This window comes from Alligator mississippiensis, chromosome 2 (assembly GCF_030867095.1).
Source record: "Alligator mississippiensis isolate rAllMis1 chromosome 2, rAllMis1, whole genome shotgun sequence".
Lineage (NCBI taxonomy): Eukaryota > Metazoa > Chordata > Crocodylia > Alligatoridae > Alligator > Alligator mississippiensis.
The window spans coordinates 240,769,677-240,788,662 of NC_081825.1; the positions used below are offsets into that span (position 1 = coordinate 240,769,677).

An 18,986-nucleotide genomic window follows, 5' to 3' on the forward strand; every position below is an offset into this window, starting at 1 on the left:
ACCAAGGGTTTGGGGCAGGAAGGCCAAAAGGACGCCTGGGGGAGCCCACAGAGAGAGCCGCAGGCCCGGAGCTCCCCAGCCCCAGTCACTGGGCAGCGTCCCAAGCAGTCGCACGCACAACTCGAGACTGAACTAACCCAGGGGCAGGAATCCTCCCATTCAGCTCCCCTGCCCCATGCTCATTGGGCCCTGCGGGTCACGTGCCCTTTGCGCATGGCCGGACACTTGCCCTCCAGCAGGGGGTGCTAGACAGTGCTCGATTCCGTCATTCCGTTGCCGCTTGCTGGCAGCGGCGAGGCCAGGGTGAACGGAAGCTCGGCGCTCTGTAGACGTCATCTTTGTGCGTCAGGGGGTGTTTGTCTGGGCTGCGGCGGGACGGTGACCGAGTGGGGCCAAGCCAAGCAGAAAGCGTAGGGTGCGCCGGCGTGAGTAACCCCGGGCGCCCTGCTGTGTGCTTGGCCCTATGTCGTGTGCACGGCGGGACTGGGGGCTGTGAGAGCCCCCGGAGGGGCCGCCAGCAACGCCGCCACAGTCCGCGCCAGCGGCCAGGGGCCGCAGGATGACAGCAGGCAGCCCCGCCCCCGGGGCCGGGCCGGGAGGCGCGCACGTGGGCAGGCGGGCCCCGCGCTGACACCCGGTCGCTTATTGCAGGTCGCCATGGCCAGGCCGGGGCCCGCCCGCCTGGCGTTGGTGCTGGCTCTGGGCGCTGCGGCGGGGCTCGGGCTGCTGTACGCGCTCCGCCGGCAGAGGAGGAACAGGCCGTGGCGCAGCGGCAGCGCCGGGGACTGCCCCGGGCAGGGCGCGGAGGACGCGGCGGGGGGCTCGCGGCGCCGTGACTGCGGTACGGTCCACGCCCTGCGCTCCCCGCCCCTCGCCTGGGCTGCCCCGTGGGTCGGAGGGTGCTGCCCCGTCCCGTCCCCCCTGTTTGGCATTGCTCTGCGCCCAGAGCCTCCCGGGGCCGGGGCGAGGGTAGAGCACGCGGTGAAGCCTGTGAGAGCTGGCGCCTCGGGTGGGTGCCCGCGACCTGCCCCCTGCCTTGCCCTGCGCCTGGCTGCGGGGCTCCCGTCCTCGGCTGCCCCGCAGCTGGCTCTGCCCTGCACTTCTCGTGCCCTCCAGCAGCCCCGTGTGGAGGCGCTGGCAGAGCTAGAGAGTGTGAGCCTGGTTGAGAGCAGCAGGGGCAGCTTCTCCTACATCCTTTTTAGCCCTGCGCCCTCCCCCAGCACCACGCTGATCCCCTGCTCCTGCTAGATCTGCTGCTCTGTTTTCTGCCGCTGCCTGATCTGCTGCTCTGCTCCCTGCCCCCTCCTCATCTGTCACGTGTTGCACAGAGAGACCTCCCGTGCCATGTGTGGCACCCGGGCCATGCAGGCTGGCCTCCCCAGCAAAGAACATGGTGATGAAAGGGAGCAGTCTCCGACTGTCACCATTTAGACGCCCGTCGTTTACATTCCCATTCTGTGCCCTGACCCCGATCTTTGTGGTGGGTTCCCCCATGCATGCAGTGGGACTGCAGGCAAATGTAGGGACTTGCCAATGTGCAACCAGCTTCCGGGTCTTGCCCAGAATAGCTCCTGTAGTATAGTTATGTCAACCCCCATGTATAAGCCAGGTCCCTGTTTTCAGGCTCAAGTTGAAGAAAAGTAGGATTTTTACCAAATATAAATTGATAACGACAGGTAAAGGCCTTGAATTCCTGTTGCCCTTACAAAATCCCACAAAAATAACCAAGGGAAAGACCCAAAAGATTGCTATGTTTACCTGAATCTGAGGTGACTTCAAATGTAAGATGATACCCTTCCCCCCCATTACATTTTGTACGTGGAAAATCTGTAATTTTCCATGTATTGAATCTAATTATGTGGGTGGGAGTTGTCTTAAATTTGTCACCCTGCTGCTGTGGCATGGAAAGCAGTGGCAGGGAAGGAGGTTGGGGGCAGGCAACTGATCTCTAACCCTTGTGCCCCCACTAGTCCACCTGTCACTTGCACCCCTACCCCCCTCCCACCAGTGCCTCTGCCTTCCTGCTGCCTGTGCGCCTTGCTACTTGCCACCCTGCCACCTTACCCCCCAGCTCCTACGCCTCTGCCACCTGCTCCCCCCACTGCTGCTTGCCCAGCGCAACTCTGGCTCCAGCCCTGGCTAGATAGCAGTGGTAGTACAACCCCAACTATGTCCCTTGCTGGGTCAGGGCTGGAGAGCTGCAGCAGCAGCAGGAATAACTCCCTTGCTGCTCTGCAGACTCCCCTGTGCTCCCGCCATCCTGCACTACAGCATCTCCCTCTTGTTCTTCCTGTATGCGTAGTCTTCCCAGTTCTCTCTGCCTCACATCACATGGTCTCCCCTGGTGTGTCTCCCCATCCTTGCTCTACAAGCCACCCTGGCCCTGTTCAGGTAGCAGCAGCAGTAGCAGCTCTGGCTGTAGCCCTGGCACTCAATTCCAACATGAGGCTCTGCCCATGTTAAATGGAGAATAAAACCTCATCTTAGATTCAGTTGAATATGGTAAGTGCACTAAAATACTAAAACAAAACCTACACTGCAAAAGTATTTCATAATGACATAAGAATTGCCACTTACTGGATTAGACCGTAGGTCCCTCTCGCCCACTATCCTGTTACAGAGTGCCTGGTGTTCTCTGCTTGGTGTCTCCCCTTGGCACACTGGTTATTAACCATTGACCAGCACTCCTGTCCCTGTTTGTTTATTATTTGGCCCCAGTAATCAGTTGTCAACTTTTTTTGTAGGCTCCCCATCTGAGGGAGGCCAATAAGCTACTTGATGGGCCTAGGCCCATGCCCCTCAAGGTGACAAATAGGCCTGTATCATATAGGGTCCAGTGTGCTCTGCTGGTTATTACCCTTTGACCTCCACTCCTGTCCCTGTTTTCATTATTATTTGTCCCAAGTAATTTATAATATGTTATTAGTGGCCCCCAGTACTAAAGGGGGCTTATAGATCCACACCCCTCAAGGTGACAAATAAGTCTGTCACAGTGTCTGATGGGCCCTGCTTGGTGTCCCTGCTTGGCCAAGCAGGGCCTAAAACTCCCTAAAACTCCACCTTTGGCCTTTACTCCCATCCCTGTTATGTTTTTAGTTGTCCCAAGCAGTCAGTTGTTGTCTACATAGTGACCTCCCTTTCTAAGGAAGGCTTATAGTGTTTCCTTGTGGCCATTGGCTCGCATTCCCTAGGTAACAAATAGGCCTGTGTCATGCAGTGGCTGAGTGGATGCTGAAAGGGAGAGTGAACTGAGTTTGACCAGGGTTGATTTTTTTTTCCACTGTTCCTCTCTCACTTGCAGCCTCCAGCATTTAAAGTCTAGGAAGTTCTAATTCAGAGGCTGTATCCCTAACTCCCATGCTCAGTAGCTAGTGACTGAAGACAGAAAAGTCCAGTTCTGCCACAATCTGATTATAAGCACTCGCTATATAAGTTGAGTGTGATTTTTTTTTTTTTTTTATGTAGAAGAAAAGGTAGACTTATAATAACAGTGTTCTACCTTAATTTACTTTTAATCATTTATGCTCTCTCTTTTCTAGAACATCCTTTAGCCTAGACACTGAAGAAAGAGTAAGTTTTGCTTCTGTGTCTGGTCATCTTCCATTTGCTTTCACTAGCATACTAGTAAACCCTGTTGTCTTAAGGCAATGTGATTCTCTGTGGTACCTTGAGATCCTTTCAAGGGTGCCATGGAGTGCAACATAATGTTAGATGTTAGATTGTAACATTGTTAGATGTGGAAATATGATTTACAAGTTAAACCCATTGGGTGCCTGTAGATGTGCTGGGAGTCTCTGACAGTGTGTTGGAGCAGACGATTAAGTGACTGTGCTGAAGCAAGCTAATCATCATGCTAACTAGCCATCCTCTGTGTCTCTTGTATCAGCATCCCTGCGCTTCAACAAAAGCTTGTTGAACAAGCTAGTTAAAGTGCCCCTGCCACCATTTTAAGGCACAGGGCCGCTGATACATGAGACACTGCGGCCTTTTAATTAGAGTGGCTCTCAGAGCTGCTGTAATTAAAGTGCGCACCTCTGGAGCAAGTGTAAAAATGCCCAGAGATTTTAAAAAGGAATCCATAGTGTTAAAACAATTTTGACCTGTTGTGGTATTTTCAGGGTCTTTGAAACAAAAGAATTGCTCTCCTATTTTTCTGTAATCAAAAAGGAAAATGAAAAGGACTGGCATTTTTGTGGGAGGCCATGAGTCTATAAAAGGGTGCCTTGAGTTTACTAAGGTTGAGAACCACGGTCTTAAGGCTTGCAAATAGGTATAAAATAAATACTTAAAGGGACATAGTAAATTTAGGAAAGTGATTTTCTTTTCTAAAAGAAGTTATTTACCACATGGGTTACAAATAATATCTAAGCCTAGAGATAGGGTTTCTAACTAGTTTTTCCAGTTTTATTTTGTGTGCATTTAATACTTTTATTTACCTTTTACAGTATGGGATAGGTTCTACAACTGAAACAACCTGGACAAACCTCCCAATCTCATGTTGGCCCCCATTCTTTAAGTCTGTAGGATGTAGTGGCTAGTCAGTTTCTGATAAGATTTGTGAGTTTTTCCTAAACAAAAGGGGAAATGAATTATCCTTAAAAAAAACAAATTATCCCCCAAACCCAGGTCTCCATTCAAGGAAAAACTATACAGACAACAAAAAGATGATTCCTGCCCCAAAGCACTTGCAGTTGAATTGATAATTAAGCTTATAAAACGAATGTTTAAAAGAAGCAGTAAAGAGAAAGACCTGAAACTGCAAGAACTAGATCAAGGCCATCCAATTTTCAACTGGTGGGCTGCATGTTACCCACAAGCAGTTTGTTTATGACCCTTGGGCTTCCACCTGGCTGTCACTCTCCCCATGCTACTTCTGCTGCCACTGGGGTCTCCACATTTCCCCTCCTTCATCTGGCATCTGCTTCCTACCCCTGCCTCTGGGCTTGTGCCAGGAGAGCTTGTCCATTAGGGAAGCCTGGGGGCTTGCAGCCTGTGTAGTATGTGACCCCTGGTTGCTCAGAGGTTGGATAGTCATGAACTAGAACATAATACAGTCGTTTGAATGTTGAGCTAGCATGCATTGTGATTGAGATAAGTATGCTGGACCACATTTTTAAGTGGCTTTGTTATAGAACCATGCTCTAGAAACAATATTCCAGGGGTAATGTTTTGGTGCAAAGAAATTTGAGTATCTGTGATTGTGTTTTGCTTTATTTTTTGAAAATATCAAAGCAAAACACAGACTTTAGGGAGTATTTGCAGGCTAATACATGCTCTTCTGTGTAGAATTTTGTGATGGGGTGGATTTAATTTTAGAGCCTTTTAAAGTAAGACTTAAAGAGAGGCACTTAAGCACTTAAAAAAAGATCAATAAAGTTTTTTTTATAAAAACAAATGCAATGTAAATATTTTTAAAAATAAACACATTCCTACACCTGTTTAAACCCAGAATATTGCACCATTAGGAATCCAAAAGTGAAACTAAGTTTAGTAGGGGTAATTGTCTAACACAAGAAATGAAACCAATAGCATGAATAGAGATGAATGATTGAAGTTTTAAATGTTTCATTTTTAAGTATATACTTTATTCTTTTCTGTACAAAAATGCATACAGCACAAGACTTTTAATTGACTGCTCCTCTAAATATGTTGAAAGAGCTGTTGTGATTTCAGCATAGAAAATGTAAGTTATTTGGAAGGAGACTCTTCTAGTAAAAGGTGTGTCAGTACCTAGTCCAGCTAGTTTTAGGCCATGAGTAACAAGCATTCACTCTGTTTAGTTTTATTTTTGTATTGTGTGGTATTGTGTTTTGGGGAAAAAAACTCCTTAAGTACATACTTACATTTGGAGGGAGGAGGGAAGATTATTTTTTACTAGGAGTGGAGCTATTTGAGGCGAGAAATTATAGACATATGAAAAATGTTTTAACTGAAATAATAAAAAAATTGAATTATATTTATTTATGGCTTTATTAACTTAAATATCAGTGCCATATATCATTGCAGCAATGGGAAATATTTGTAAGAACTGGAAAGTGAAATTTCCTGGTCTAAATTTGTTGAATTAATGCTCAGGTTAATAGCATAAATGATAGGAAGCAAAGTCAATTTTTGTCTTTTAGTTTTAGTATCAAAATAAGTTTTATTTAGAAGATCTCTTCATTTTTTGTTCCTGTTTGAATCCTTGATGTCATTTTAACTTCTGAAATATGCATCATTTTTTTGTTTGTTGTTTTTCTTGCATAAATGAAAGCACTATTATTGCATACCTGTTTTTTCACTCATGAGTGATTGAAAAGTTAGTATATCATTATGGGCCAGATTTTTCTTGAAAAATGTGCCTGACTGAACACCCTTAAGGATCTGGTTATTTAATTTAAAAGCATAAAGAAATGCAAAGTACTATTGGAAATTTAAGTCTTTGTTTCTCGAGAAACCTGACTCTGGGAAAAGATGCATTTACACCAAAATAATCAGAACAGCTATAGTTTAAATAAAGTGGCTGGCACAATGGGGATAAACTGGGGGAAGTTGTATGCAATCTGGTAGAATTACCCCTGAAAAAATAGGGTAGAACTCTCACCAGTGTACACTGTGCTAGGTGTTTTCCATCTCTGTCCATCTAGGTCTCTCCCAGCTAGTGGCAAGGCTTGTAGTAGCCACCTACTGCATGTTGCTACCTTAGGATAGCTACTTTTCAGTCTTCCTGATTGTAGCATAATTTATATTATTCTAATAGACAAATGCAAATTCCATCAGGATATGTGATAGTTGGTCCCTGTCTTTTGGTTCCTCATGTGGTAGTCCATCTGTGTTCAGTTTCTTGACGATCTTACTTTTCCTTTTTTTCAAAGAGAAATATTTTACTCAAGGCCTTTTTCTTGCAAAAATTATTATTTTTGCAGTGAAGCAGTGATTATTTGTGTTTTTCTTACGTCAATATTTACTACTGACTTTTAAGAAAACTCAGATAATTTTAAGTCTATGGCATGTAGGCAGTAAGTACTCTTTTTTTGTTGTCTATGCTGTGGCTGTAAAAAAGTACACCGTCCAACAGACAAGCTAACCTAGGTCATAAACATGCAGCTCTTGGTAACTTCTTAATTTAATAAACTGATATTAAAATATTAGTGAATTGCCTGTCAAGATGAATGACAGATGCATTTTGAATAACAAAAAAAAAAAAGGCCATTGGCCTCACCTTCCTGCTCCATCCATATTCTCTCCTCTCCCCCCGATCCCTGCCATCATGGCAGCACGTCACCACTGCCACCTCCTGTCCATAACGCTCTTGGAACACTCTGATTGCTTGATTCAGTAACCAGAGTGCTCCAAGAGCATTACGGACAGATAGACGGACTAAGCCCTTTATTATGTTAGAATAGAATCCTGTATACTTTTTGCAAGAACAGAGATTTTTTTTCTTGTCTTTGACCAGAATTAGTTTGCATACTTCACACCACCATTGTGTATTATTTTGTTGGGGTATTAGTTTTTCTTTCTGGTATTTCCACTCCTGAGTTGGCTATGTTTCAGAAGTGAAGTGGAGTATGGATGTTAAGTATGGGACGGTGGAATTATGCGTATTTGTTTTATTACATGTACAATTAATTTTGGTGCTGGTGTAATTATTAAAGTTTTCCACTTTAAAAAATTAAAGCAAAGCAGGGAGAACTATGTGTTTAAAAACAGGACTCGTCCTCCTCAAACTGTAATGACTATTGGAGCAGTATACTTTTCTATTATTTTATTTCCCTTTCCAGAAGTTTCCAGAAACAAGCATGTTCTAATGACATTTCCTTTTTCTAAGCCTCCTCACTCTATCACCATTAATTAAATTTCTTTCTCCTATTTTTTAGTTCTGATTAGGACACAGGCCCCAGTGGAGGCTGGTGATGGTGTAGCATGCACATCTCTCTTAACACGCGTAGAGCAGGTGGAAGTGCTGAACCGTCTAGACTTTGTGCTGAAAAACATTGAAGAGCTGCGTCAAGAAGTGGAGGAACTGCGGAATAGCCTTCAGGGTTTAGCTAGTGAGATTGTTGGAGAAGTCAAGTAAGTACAATGCCTACTTCTTCTGTCAGCAAAAATGGTTGGAAAACCTCTTTATCTCTCTGCCTTAAAAGAGTTTGAAGGTCAGGAGTCACAGGTCGAATAATCTTATCTTTTCTATTTTCTCTAATAGAGAGGGATCAAGCTGTGCATTTTTATAAATTAGAACCTAGGCCAAATTCTCATGTCTGCCCTTTAGTATGGCAGTGCTCTAGAAAATAGATGAGGAATGCAAGCTGCTATTCTGTAAAATTTGGGGGTTGAGAGGAAGCGGAGGCATTACCAGGCAAGAGAAGTTAAACCTGAGTTGTGTGCCAGAGTCCACAGTCCCTACACATGCAGGGATACCTTCTCTTGTTTTAGTATAAGGGCTAGGGCTATCTATATTAGAAAGAAAAGAGCTAGAGAGGGGTTGCTTGGTGTCAGCAAAATTATAATCAGAAAACTGAACACTAACTATTTCATCCTTTTTATTCTGCTTGTAATACAAAAACAAGGGTAGGATTAGTGAAATTAAAAGCTTGAGGAAGTGTGAAACCAATACATGGAAATATTTGTTTTCCACAGGTTGTTTATTTCTATGCATAAAATTCTAGCTCCTAATAGCAAAACTCCTTTTTAATGTATGAGAGACAGAATTTCACTATATACGTTTATTCAAAAGATTGGTGGAACAATACCGTATTGTTTGGATTGTAAATCAACATTCTTTTGAGAGAGAACTATAAAAATCACAGTTGGCTTATACTTAAAGTTGATCTATAATTAGATCAAAGCAGTGTTAATGTACAGAGCAGATAACTTTGAGACACATTTAAAAGCCAACAAGCATAGGGTCATCTGCTTAAACATATTTTAAGGGGTCAATCTCAGTGCCAGTAGCAGGGCTGACTACATGAAAAGCAAACCAAGGGCTCCCCTTTCCCTGTATTGTTCCACCTCTCACTGCTGATCAGCTGAACTCCAGAGCCCAAGGCTGCTGCATTTGTCCGTGTCATTTCAGGGAGTGCAGTAGAACTCCTAGGCCAAATGCATGACCTCCACTTAGCAGCTCATGAGCTATGCCCAACTGTTCTTGCTGTGTACTCAGACTTTGTTGGGCCTGTCCCTTTGGCCTGGCTGGAGACTTCCCGTACTCTTAATTCCATGTCTAAAAAGTCTTCAGTGAAACAGACTGCTTCCTTAGGGTCCAGAACACAGTATCAAAGTCCCACTCCTTTGTGCCCACTGGCAATATCTGTCTGAACTGTTTGACTGTCACCAATTCCATGATCTTCATGGTCAAGTTGGATTCTGCATTCAGTAATTGAGTGCATGGGTCTTTAGGGTGCTGTGCCACAGCTCAGGGCCAAGAGTCCAGGGAAACAGTCTCAGCCCAGACTGGCATCTGTAAGCCAAACAAGAAATTGTCTTGACACAATAGAAGCACAAGAAGAATAGCAAGAGGCCAATGTGGCTACACAAAGAGCTTCTAAAATGCCTCAAATGCAAAAGAAAAGCATACAGGCAATGAAAAAATTGGCTGGTCACCAAGGAAGTATATTAGGAAACAGCAAGAATCTGGTGGGACAAAATCAGGAAAGCAAAGATAAAGAAAGAGCTGCACCTGGCGAAGGAGGTTAAAGACAACAAGAGCAGGTTCTATATGTATTTTGGCCAGAAAAAAAAGACCAAGGAAGCTGTGCATTTACTATTACCAAGCTAGGGGAAACTCCTAGCAGAAAATGCAAAGAGGGCAGAGTTACTCAACAGGTACTTTGCTCAGTCCTCTCAAAAAATTAAGTTAAAGTCAGACATCTAATAAGGTTTACTTAGATAAGGAAAGGGAAAAGCTGAGATAGGAGATAAAAAAAGAGAGGATCAGATAGCTTTTTTTATATTTATGGGTGTAATACAGGGTCATCTGCTCTTACAGTTGTGGCAGGCTCAGCTTACGTGAAGAGGTGCCATGATGGCCAGGTATCTCAGATTGCCACTGGGGATCTCTCTGATCTGTACCCCTAGAGCACAGAAACCCTTAGAGACTTTTGCCAAGTTCCAAGTTTTTTTAGACCTCTGTCTCTACTGTATGGAGCAGTGAAGCCTTTGTCTCCAACTGAGGGGTGTGTCCATTGGAACCACAGAGCCAAGAAACAGCCCATGAGGTGAAATGGCAGGAAACCGCATAGCATTACAAATTAAAATGAGTTTTTAAATCCGTGCCTCGCCACCCTTACAGGCACATTTATTTAGAAGTCTGATGATACTGCAGGTTTCTAGAACTAAATTTAAAAATATGACTGAATTTAAATTTAAAGTATTTAAAACTACAAGAAGTATCATGTAATACAGGAGGTATCCTGTAATGAGTATCCTTTTAATAAGGACAAATCTGTAAGTAGTGTCCATTTAAATATGGGTTTGGACATGTACATTTGGAGCAGTTCCAAAAGGGCAGCAGCTGTTACATTCTAACTCTCACTATGGGCAAGCTGGGAATGATGTAAATAGAGCAAAACCACTCCAATTTAGACGTTAACTTTACAACTTAACTTGAAGTTGGAGTATTTAGTATTGGCGCTTGTTTTAGCAAAATGCTCGGTTAGATGGATTCAATTAGTGTATACATTTTTAGCTCTTTTTTTTTCCTGTCAGTCATTTTCTGTTGCCTTGAGTAGAGGGGATTTTCAGCTGTGAATGGAATATGCTTTTGCACTTTGAAATGTTTCAGCATCCCCTTATCTTCCTTCAACTACAAGGCAGAAGAAATGTCTATCAAATCGCCTGGTGTGCAGGTTGTTTTTTTTTTATCATAGTGAAGCACACGGTATTGTAAACTGTGCCACTTTGTGTGACTGGAGTAACAAGCAGAAGCATTTCAAGACCTGAATAATAGTTATTTTTGTGTGGAGTGGATGTAAAAGAGCATAGCAGGGAGACAAAGACATGAAGTAAAATAATGGGACTCCCATCATCATTGCTGTTAATTTTTCTGCCTTTCTTATAGGTCCCATCTGGAGGAAACCCAGAAAGTAACTCGGAGGAAGCGTTATGTTTTTTCTAGAGAAAGAAGTGATTCTACAGGCTCCAGTTCTATTTATTTCACAGCCAGTTCGGGAGCAATCAATACAGATGATGCTGAAAGTGAAGGAGGGTAAGCAAAACACCCATTAAGAACTCTGTCATGTCCTGAAGCTTAGAGTACCACTTTGTCCTCTAACTTGATGGGAAATGTTTTAAATAGTTATGTTAATTCCTGTCCTTCTTGTATTTGGTTTAATTGCATGAAAACTATTTTCTATGTTTGTTTACATGGGGATTTTTTTCCAGTTAAAAGTTTCAGGTAATACATCTGCCTCTGAGACTTCTTGCTAATTTCTGTGGGTTTTGCATCCATGTCTAACTTTAAAAAACAAACCAAAAATAAATCTTCCCAGTTGTTGCCGGAAAAGGGCAAATCTTTAAAAAGAAGGATCTGGGGAACTACAGACCAGTCAGCCTCACCTCAGTCCCTGGAAAAATCATGGTGTGGGTCCTCAAGATATCCATTTCTAAGCACTTGGAGGAGAAGAAGGTCATTAGGAACAGTCAGCATGGATTCACTAAGGGCAAGTCATGCCTGACCAACCTGATTGCCTTCTGTGATGACATGACTGGCTCTGTGGATGCATGAAGAGCAGTGAACATGATATACCCTTGACTTTAGCATGGCTTTTGATACAGTTCCCCACAACATTCTCACAGGCAAGCTAAGGAAATATGGATTGGACGAATGAACTGTAAGGTGGATAGAAAACTGGCTGGATCATTGGGCTCAGAGGGTAGTAATCAATGGCTCGATGTCTAGTTAGTAGCTGGTATCAAGTGGGGTGCCCCAGACTTTGGTCCTATGGTCAGTTTTGTTCAATATCTTCATCAACAACCTGGAAGATGGGAGGGAGTGTGCCCTCAGTAAATTTGCAGATGACACCAAGCTGGGGGGAGTAGTACATACAATGGAGGGTAGGGCTAGGATTCAAAGAAACCTTGACAAATTGGAGGATTGGACCAAAAGAAATCTCATGAGGTTCAGTAAGATCAAGTACAAAGTCCTGCATTTAGGACAGAACAGGCTGCGGACCAACTGGCTAAGCAGTAGCTCTGCAGAAAAGGACCTGGGGTTACAGTGGACAGTAAGCTGAATATGAGCCAGCAGTGTGCCCTTGTTACAAAGAAAGTTAATGGCATACAGGCCTGCATTACTAGGGGTGTTGCCAGCAGATTGAGGGAAGTGATTCTTTCCTCCTATTCGGCACTGGTGAGGCTGCATGTGGAGTACTGTGTTCAGTTTTGGGCTCCCCACTACAGAAAGGATGTGGACAAATTGGAGAGAGTCCAGCAGAGGGCAATGAAAATGGTTAGGGGGCCAGGGCACATGACTTATGAGGAGAGACTGAGAGAACTAGGTGTATTTAGTCTAGAGAAGACAAGACTGAGAGGGGATTTAATAGCACTTTAATAGACTTCAGCTACCTGCAGAGTGTTTCCAAAGAGGATGCAGCTAGACTATTTTCAGTGGTGGCTGATGACTGAAGTGGCAGCTTGACTGGACCTACACACACAATCTATATGACCAAATTGAAATAACAGTACATCTTGCACAAAAATGCAAGGTGGTGGCTAGGACCTTGCACAATAGAGCAATCCCAATTGATTTCATTCTCTGTGCTAGATTATGCTAAATCGTCATTCTAATTCTAATATAATAAAGGGCTTTGTCTGTCTGTCTGTCAGTCCATAACGCTCTTGGAGCACTCTGATAGGTTACTGAAACAACCAATCAGAGTGCTCCAAGATCATTATGGACAGGAGGCAGCGGCGCAGCGGAGTACCACAGTGACAGCAGGGATGGAGGGAACAGAGTGGGGGAGGGGAGGGGGGAGGCCAGCACCACTGAGCTGCCAGAGCTATGGGGCGAGGGACCTGGGTCCACAGCCCCCTGCCCCTGTCAGGAGGCAGCAGAGAGTGAAGCCTGGCTCCTGCCCCCCCCACCCCTCCCTACCTGCTGTGGGGGTGGGACTGCTCCCTGTCACGGTGCATACTCCTGGGGGGCAGGGACCTGTGCCCCCCAGATCTGTGCGTGGGGCAGGGGCTGTGTGCTGCCCACTTCAGGCTCAGGTTCCCACCCCACTGTCCTCCCCCAGGGCCTCCACAGCCTGGCGTGTGCAACCCAGCACTGCAAAGAACATCGGGGCTGCACAGGAAAGCTGCCTGCTGCTACAAACTCCCTGCTGCCCTCGTGATGCATCCCCTGCCTGCGTGGCTGCAGTGGGGGCAGTGGTATGGAGTTGCATGTAGAGAATGTGGGCAGCGCAGAGCTTGGGGCAGCCTGCCCTACCCTGTGCACAGATCTAGAGGACATGGGTGCCCTTAGCTGGGGGTGCACATAGCAGTTTCAGTTAGTATCTAGTGAAGGCTGATGCCTCAGGTCAGGAGGAGGAATTGGCAAGTCTCTCTTTTCTGCTTTATTTGAAAAAAGATTCAGTACTTTATGGAGTGTGCAGAAAGATTCCTGACCACACAATGCTGATACTGGTTTCTTACTTAGAGTCCAATCAGGTAAAAATTGGAACTGTACTTCTAAAATATTCTGCATTTCAGAGTTTTGTTTTTTGATGGACTTCATACAGTTAGTTGCTGGTTGCAGTCTAACAGAATTACTTATGTCTTCCAATAGTAGATAGACTGGCAAAGTTTGTGTCATTATACGGAGGAGAAAATTGAAGGTTCCTACCTATCTTTACAATCTTTACAATGCGCAACTTTCAAGCTGGTAATGCAACTCTTCCAGGTTCCCTTCCTTTTTTATGAGTAATTTGCACTTTCATTTAATCTCATCAATTATATGAATACCAATTGACGTACTTCAAAAGCAATTAAAGTACATATATTATGATTTTCTCTTAAAGAAAGAAAATGGATTTTTAAATTTTAATTCAATAGTGTTTTGTGATTTAGATTGTGCTATCTTGTGACTCCAGAGCCTATTCTGCAAAAGTGCCAGATCTGTTTGGATTTTCTGACTATGGCAAAACAGAGAACATAACTCTCTCCCAAGAGACATTGAGGAATTTATTGAAAAAACAAAGAGAAACTGCCCAAAGAGAAGAGAGAATCATTTATAGCAGGGGTGCTCAACCCCTGGCCTATAGGCCAGATTTGGCCCACAGAGCCATGGTATCTTGCCCATGGTGTTCCCCATGGGTTAGGAAATTTGGCAGCAGTGGAGTAGTAGCAGCTAATACTTCCACCCCTCCCTTGCTGCCAAATTTCCAAGCCTTGCACAGCCAGTGGGTTCTAAGCTGTTACTATGTGGGCCTGGCTGTGCCCACCCTGCACAATGCATCAGGCCCATTAGCTGGATCCACCCTGAAGATGGATATGGCACCACCCGTCTGGCCTGCAATGTGAAAAAGGTTGGGCACTTCTGATTTTTAAGACATGGAAATGATTGAGATGGTTTCAGCTTTAGTTGTAAAATGGTCACATACCTTACTCTTCCAGTCTCATTCTGACTATAATAGTTGTATGTAATTGTAAGCTCCTGATTGATTTGGTGAATCACTTGTATAGACTATTGAGGGGAGTTTAGGTGATTAAGGTTTTGTTAATACTTCCATGGGTTTGGTCATCCTTATAGTAAGTGAGACTTCTAACGATTTTGTGCATATAGTAGATTTGGACTAATCTCAACCAAGATGCAGGTTGCTGTGAGATCTTTCTAGGTGTCCCACATAATATTAGCATTGTTAGGTATGCAAATACTTGCATATGATTCACAGAGATAAACCCAAAGATTTCAAATAGGAATCTATAGTGTCAAAAACTTTCTAAGCTGTTAAGGGCTTTCTGAGTTATTTGCAAAAGAAGAAATGCTTTATTATTTTTTTCCATAGTAAAAAAAAAAGGAAGCGACAGCTAAGAGCTGGCATTTTCCAAGGGGTACCTTGAGTCTAAAAAGGTTGAGAACCACTAATGCAAGCTGCATTCCTGATGTTTTAGCCCAGGGGCAGTCAAAATACCCACCAACAAATTGTACCCTGCCCAGCCCTTCTGCCCACAAGAGTGGGAGCAAGGCGCCCACATATATACCCCCCTCCCAATATATCCTGTTGCGCCACACTCCCACCCTCATGGGCAGAAGGACCCAGCCCAGCCAGCAGCAGCTTCCGGGCAGGGCTGCTGCTACCCCTGGGGAACCTGCTTGGCTTCCCCAGAGTACTGCCCACTCTAAGCAGCAGGTAGGGAAGCGGCTGGGGGAGCTGCAGCTGGGCCGAAGCACAGACCATGGAGCTGGGGCTGGCAGCAGTGCAGAGCCTGCACCCAGGGAGGCAGTGGGAGCGTGGAGCATGACTGGGCAGGGTGTGAGTGTGAGGGAATGTAAGGGGGTGTGGGGACCCCCCCACACACTCCCCCACATATTACACAGCCCCCTCTGCTGGCAGCAGCAGTAGATGGGGGTGCTCGGGGATCCACCCAGGTCCTGGTGCCCAGTGATCTGTAACTCCAGCCAGCACTGTATGTTGGGTTGAGGAGCATAGCTTGCCTGGCCCGCCTATATCACTGGAGCTCCACATGGCCTGCCTGCAGCTCCTGCATTCACGTGGCACCCGGAGAAGCCCCACACTGGAGCTGGCTGCCTTCCCCACCCCCTGCTGCACAGGTCCTGGGACTCCACTAGAAGTGGAGGGGAGCCCCGGCCCCTGCTTCCCCACAGAGTCCCAGGACCTGCACGGCAGGGGGCGAGGAAGGCAGCTGGCTCCAGCACAGGGCTTCTCCTAATGCTGCACAAATGTGGGAGCTGCAGGCATGCTGTGTGGACCCCTCATGATAGAGGTGGGCCAGGCAAGCTGCACTTGCCCCCACTTGCAGTGCTGGCTAGAGTTGCACACTGCCAGGCTCCAGCGCCTGCACCCCTGCCTGCTGCTACACCCGGCAGCAGGGGTTATGCGCCATGTGGAGGAGTGTGTGGGGGGGGTCCCCATGCCCCCTACCTTCCCTCATACTCCACACCCTGTCCCCACACTCCCCACATATATACCCTCCCAACATGTCCTATGCCTCCCCCACACACACAGCCACACCCCCCCCCACACAATATACAAGAGTAAGACTTTATTTCTGGGTTATTATGCAGTCCCCTCTATATACAGTACACAAACACAAATCATGACAAATATTATTAGTAATAAAATTAAAATATGTTACAGTAGGTGGTTAACTTTTAGTGTATGATTTTGTTTTTTTCTGGTTCCAAGATGGCAACCCTCCCTTCCCAAAAGGAGTATTTTCGGGGGTCAAGGGTAAGGACTTTCAGTAGCAAAGGTCAGGGGTTAAGGGTGGGACTTCTGGTCCCAATTTGGTGACCAGGGAGCAGAGCAACTGTCAAGGGGTGAGGCTATCCATGCAGCCCTCAACAGCTCACCAAAACTCATTAAGCGGCCTTCCAGCCAAAATAATTGCCAGCCTCTGTTTTAGCCCCATCCTCCCCATTGGCTAATTATTAATGTACCTTTTTGATCATTTTTATCTGTAGCCTCTTGATTGAGGGCTTGCGAGAGCAGGTTTTAAATGAATCTTTCTATGCTTATTCAGTTTAATGGACCCAGTGTAGACAATGAAGTGCTGCTTCCACACCTTATAATGTCCAGTTCTTTCTACTGCTGAGAGGTTTTACTGAACAGCTTGCTTATGTTCTGTAATAGATTTTGTGCAGTGCTTGTAATGTCATCCAGCCTAATTTCATATATCTGATTTTTCTGAAGAATTAAAGGGTTGTATCTGCAAGCCACAAATGGTTTACCCAAACATTTGTGACAAATTACCATTGATTGTAGGGTCTAACTCATATCCTATTTGGAAGGAAAATGCAATTACATTTGTGTAAAAATGACACTTGTAGGGACAGTCAGGTTAAGTAATACAACATTTAAAAAAATTTCCTTCTCTAACTTAATTTTAATTATATTAAAGGATTAACTAAGATGGGAAAGATGTTTACAAATTCCCTTATAGATGCATCTGTACAGTATTTAGTCTGGCTTGTGAAAGGGCACTTAAACACTAAAGAGCATGCCTCTCCTTAATGGAAATATTTATGTTTACATATTTGTGTCTTTTTGTTTTTAACAAAGATTTCAGTTTTATATAACTTTTGTCATTTTGGCTTGATAGTATCTCTAGAGATGACCCGAGTATTAGGTCTTTTTAACATTCCAAATCATTAACTAAATGTGTGTAGACTTAAACAGTTTACAACTCTACAACTAAATAATTCCTCATACTTGTATGTTTATACAGTTATCCTATTAGAGGCCTCTTTCCCCTAAAAACAGTAACTTAGAGTAAGAGGGTAGAGGAGGAGGTCTTTGGTAGTAACACACAGGAAGAGAAAAATAGCATCATCTTGACTACAAATTATTTTTTTCAAAAGTCCAAACAAAAGAACAAGTGATAGCTAAGAGCTGATATTTGCCAGCTGACAGCTTTGTTTGGTTGTCAGGCATGTTGGGTACTATTTTATATGTGCATTTTACCCCTGTTCTTCCTGTTACGTTAATTGATAACCATATAGTTCACATTTGCCAGGAGACATCATTTTGTTTAGAACAGTGTCTAGAGTAAGGTTGTGTTTGTATGTTGTGTGTCAGAAAAGCTGCGTTTTCCCTGCAGAAACTGGAATAAATGGAGCAGGGTAGAGTATGCAGATCTTGGGGTTTTTTTCTTGCTATTTTAGGGGTGAGGCATCATCAGGAGCAGATGAGGGAGAAGCGGGGGGATGGCAGTACAGTTGCCCCCTCTCTTTGGCTGTGTGCTGCATGTGCAGTGAGCTCCTGCCAGAGCTCTGCATGTATAATTACCTCTGAGCTCATCAGCTGATTAGCGCAGGCTCTGGCCAGAGCCCTGCTTTTACACAGCTCTGGAGTCAGGGGGTAAGCACAACCACTGTTCGCCCTCCTTTCCTTTTGTTTCTCCCTCCCCCCTGTTTGCTGAATTCAACAGTGGGGGAATAGAGGGCAAAGCAGCAGCAGTTACCCCCCAGGGTCTGGCCAGAGCTTGTGCCAACTAGCTGGTGAGTTTAGAGCTCGTGGTGCATGTGAAGCTCAGACAGGAGCTGCAGTGATGTGCCATGAGCTCAGAGAGCTTACTTGCATCTAGGATGGTGGCAAGGGGTTGTGGCCACCCTGCCTTTGGCTGTGGTGCACATGCAGTGAGATTTCTGAGGTCATACCTCTTCTTTCCATGATCCTGGATCCTCCTATGAGCATCTTCAGCTGTTGCAGAGAAGATCCAAATTTACGGTTGATTTTTGTCAAGCAGCATGCTTTCCAGTTCATGCTACCAAAATTAATTCCAAAAAAGGCATTGACGTGGTTGAGGTGATCTCACTCAGATTACGGGGCCACATTATTCAGTTGAAATATTTTGGAGACATTAAAAAACATTTGGATAAAAAGGCAGTTACTGAGCAAGTGATTCATGTGAGGATCCTAACTGAGATTCTGGTAAGAGGAAGATTCAGAGCTAAGGAATTTGTTTTAAAGAGGCTGTTCTCTGAGTAAGTGATTCTGAGAAAAATTCTTGTGTTAATGAAGTTTTTCTTTATGTTAAACCAAATAAGTTGAATCTTCATTGTCACGACTTACTGTCCTGACATCTTGTTAAAGGTGAACGTGGCTGTCCCAGAGCCCAGTTAGCACACTGGATAGTGGCTTTTTGTGACTATCAATGTGCTGTTGAAGAGGTATTTCTCAGTAAAGTTGATTATGAAACAGCAGCAAACCCAGTAATTCCAAGTAAAAGACTTAAAAAAAGGAAACCTCTTATTAAAGTGCTTTCCTCATTGGGAAATATCAGCCTGCAGCTTTAATTCTGTTGCTAGGAGGGAAATCAGCATGAACTTGCAGGATGGGTGT

The 18,986-nt window shown here is 44.7% G+C and overlaps 1 protein-coding gene across 1 annotated transcript in view; it reads left to right on the forward strand.

Annotated features, from left to right (window-relative positions):
• Positions 1-359: 359 nt before the first annotated feature.
• Positions 360-18,986, forward strand: part of RMDN3 (regulator of microtubule dynamics 3) — a 75,519-nt gene continuing 56,892 nt past the window's right edge. Inside the window, exons 1-3 of the mRNA XM_006261322.4 lie at positions 360-841; positions 7,860-8,055; positions 11,039-11,185. Coding sequence (XP_006261384.1) covers positions 658-841; positions 7,860-8,055; positions 11,039-11,185 — 527 coding nt within the window. The 5' untranslated portion in view covers positions 360-657. The remainder of the gene's footprint in view (positions 842-7,859; positions 8,056-11,038; positions 11,186-18,986) is intronic.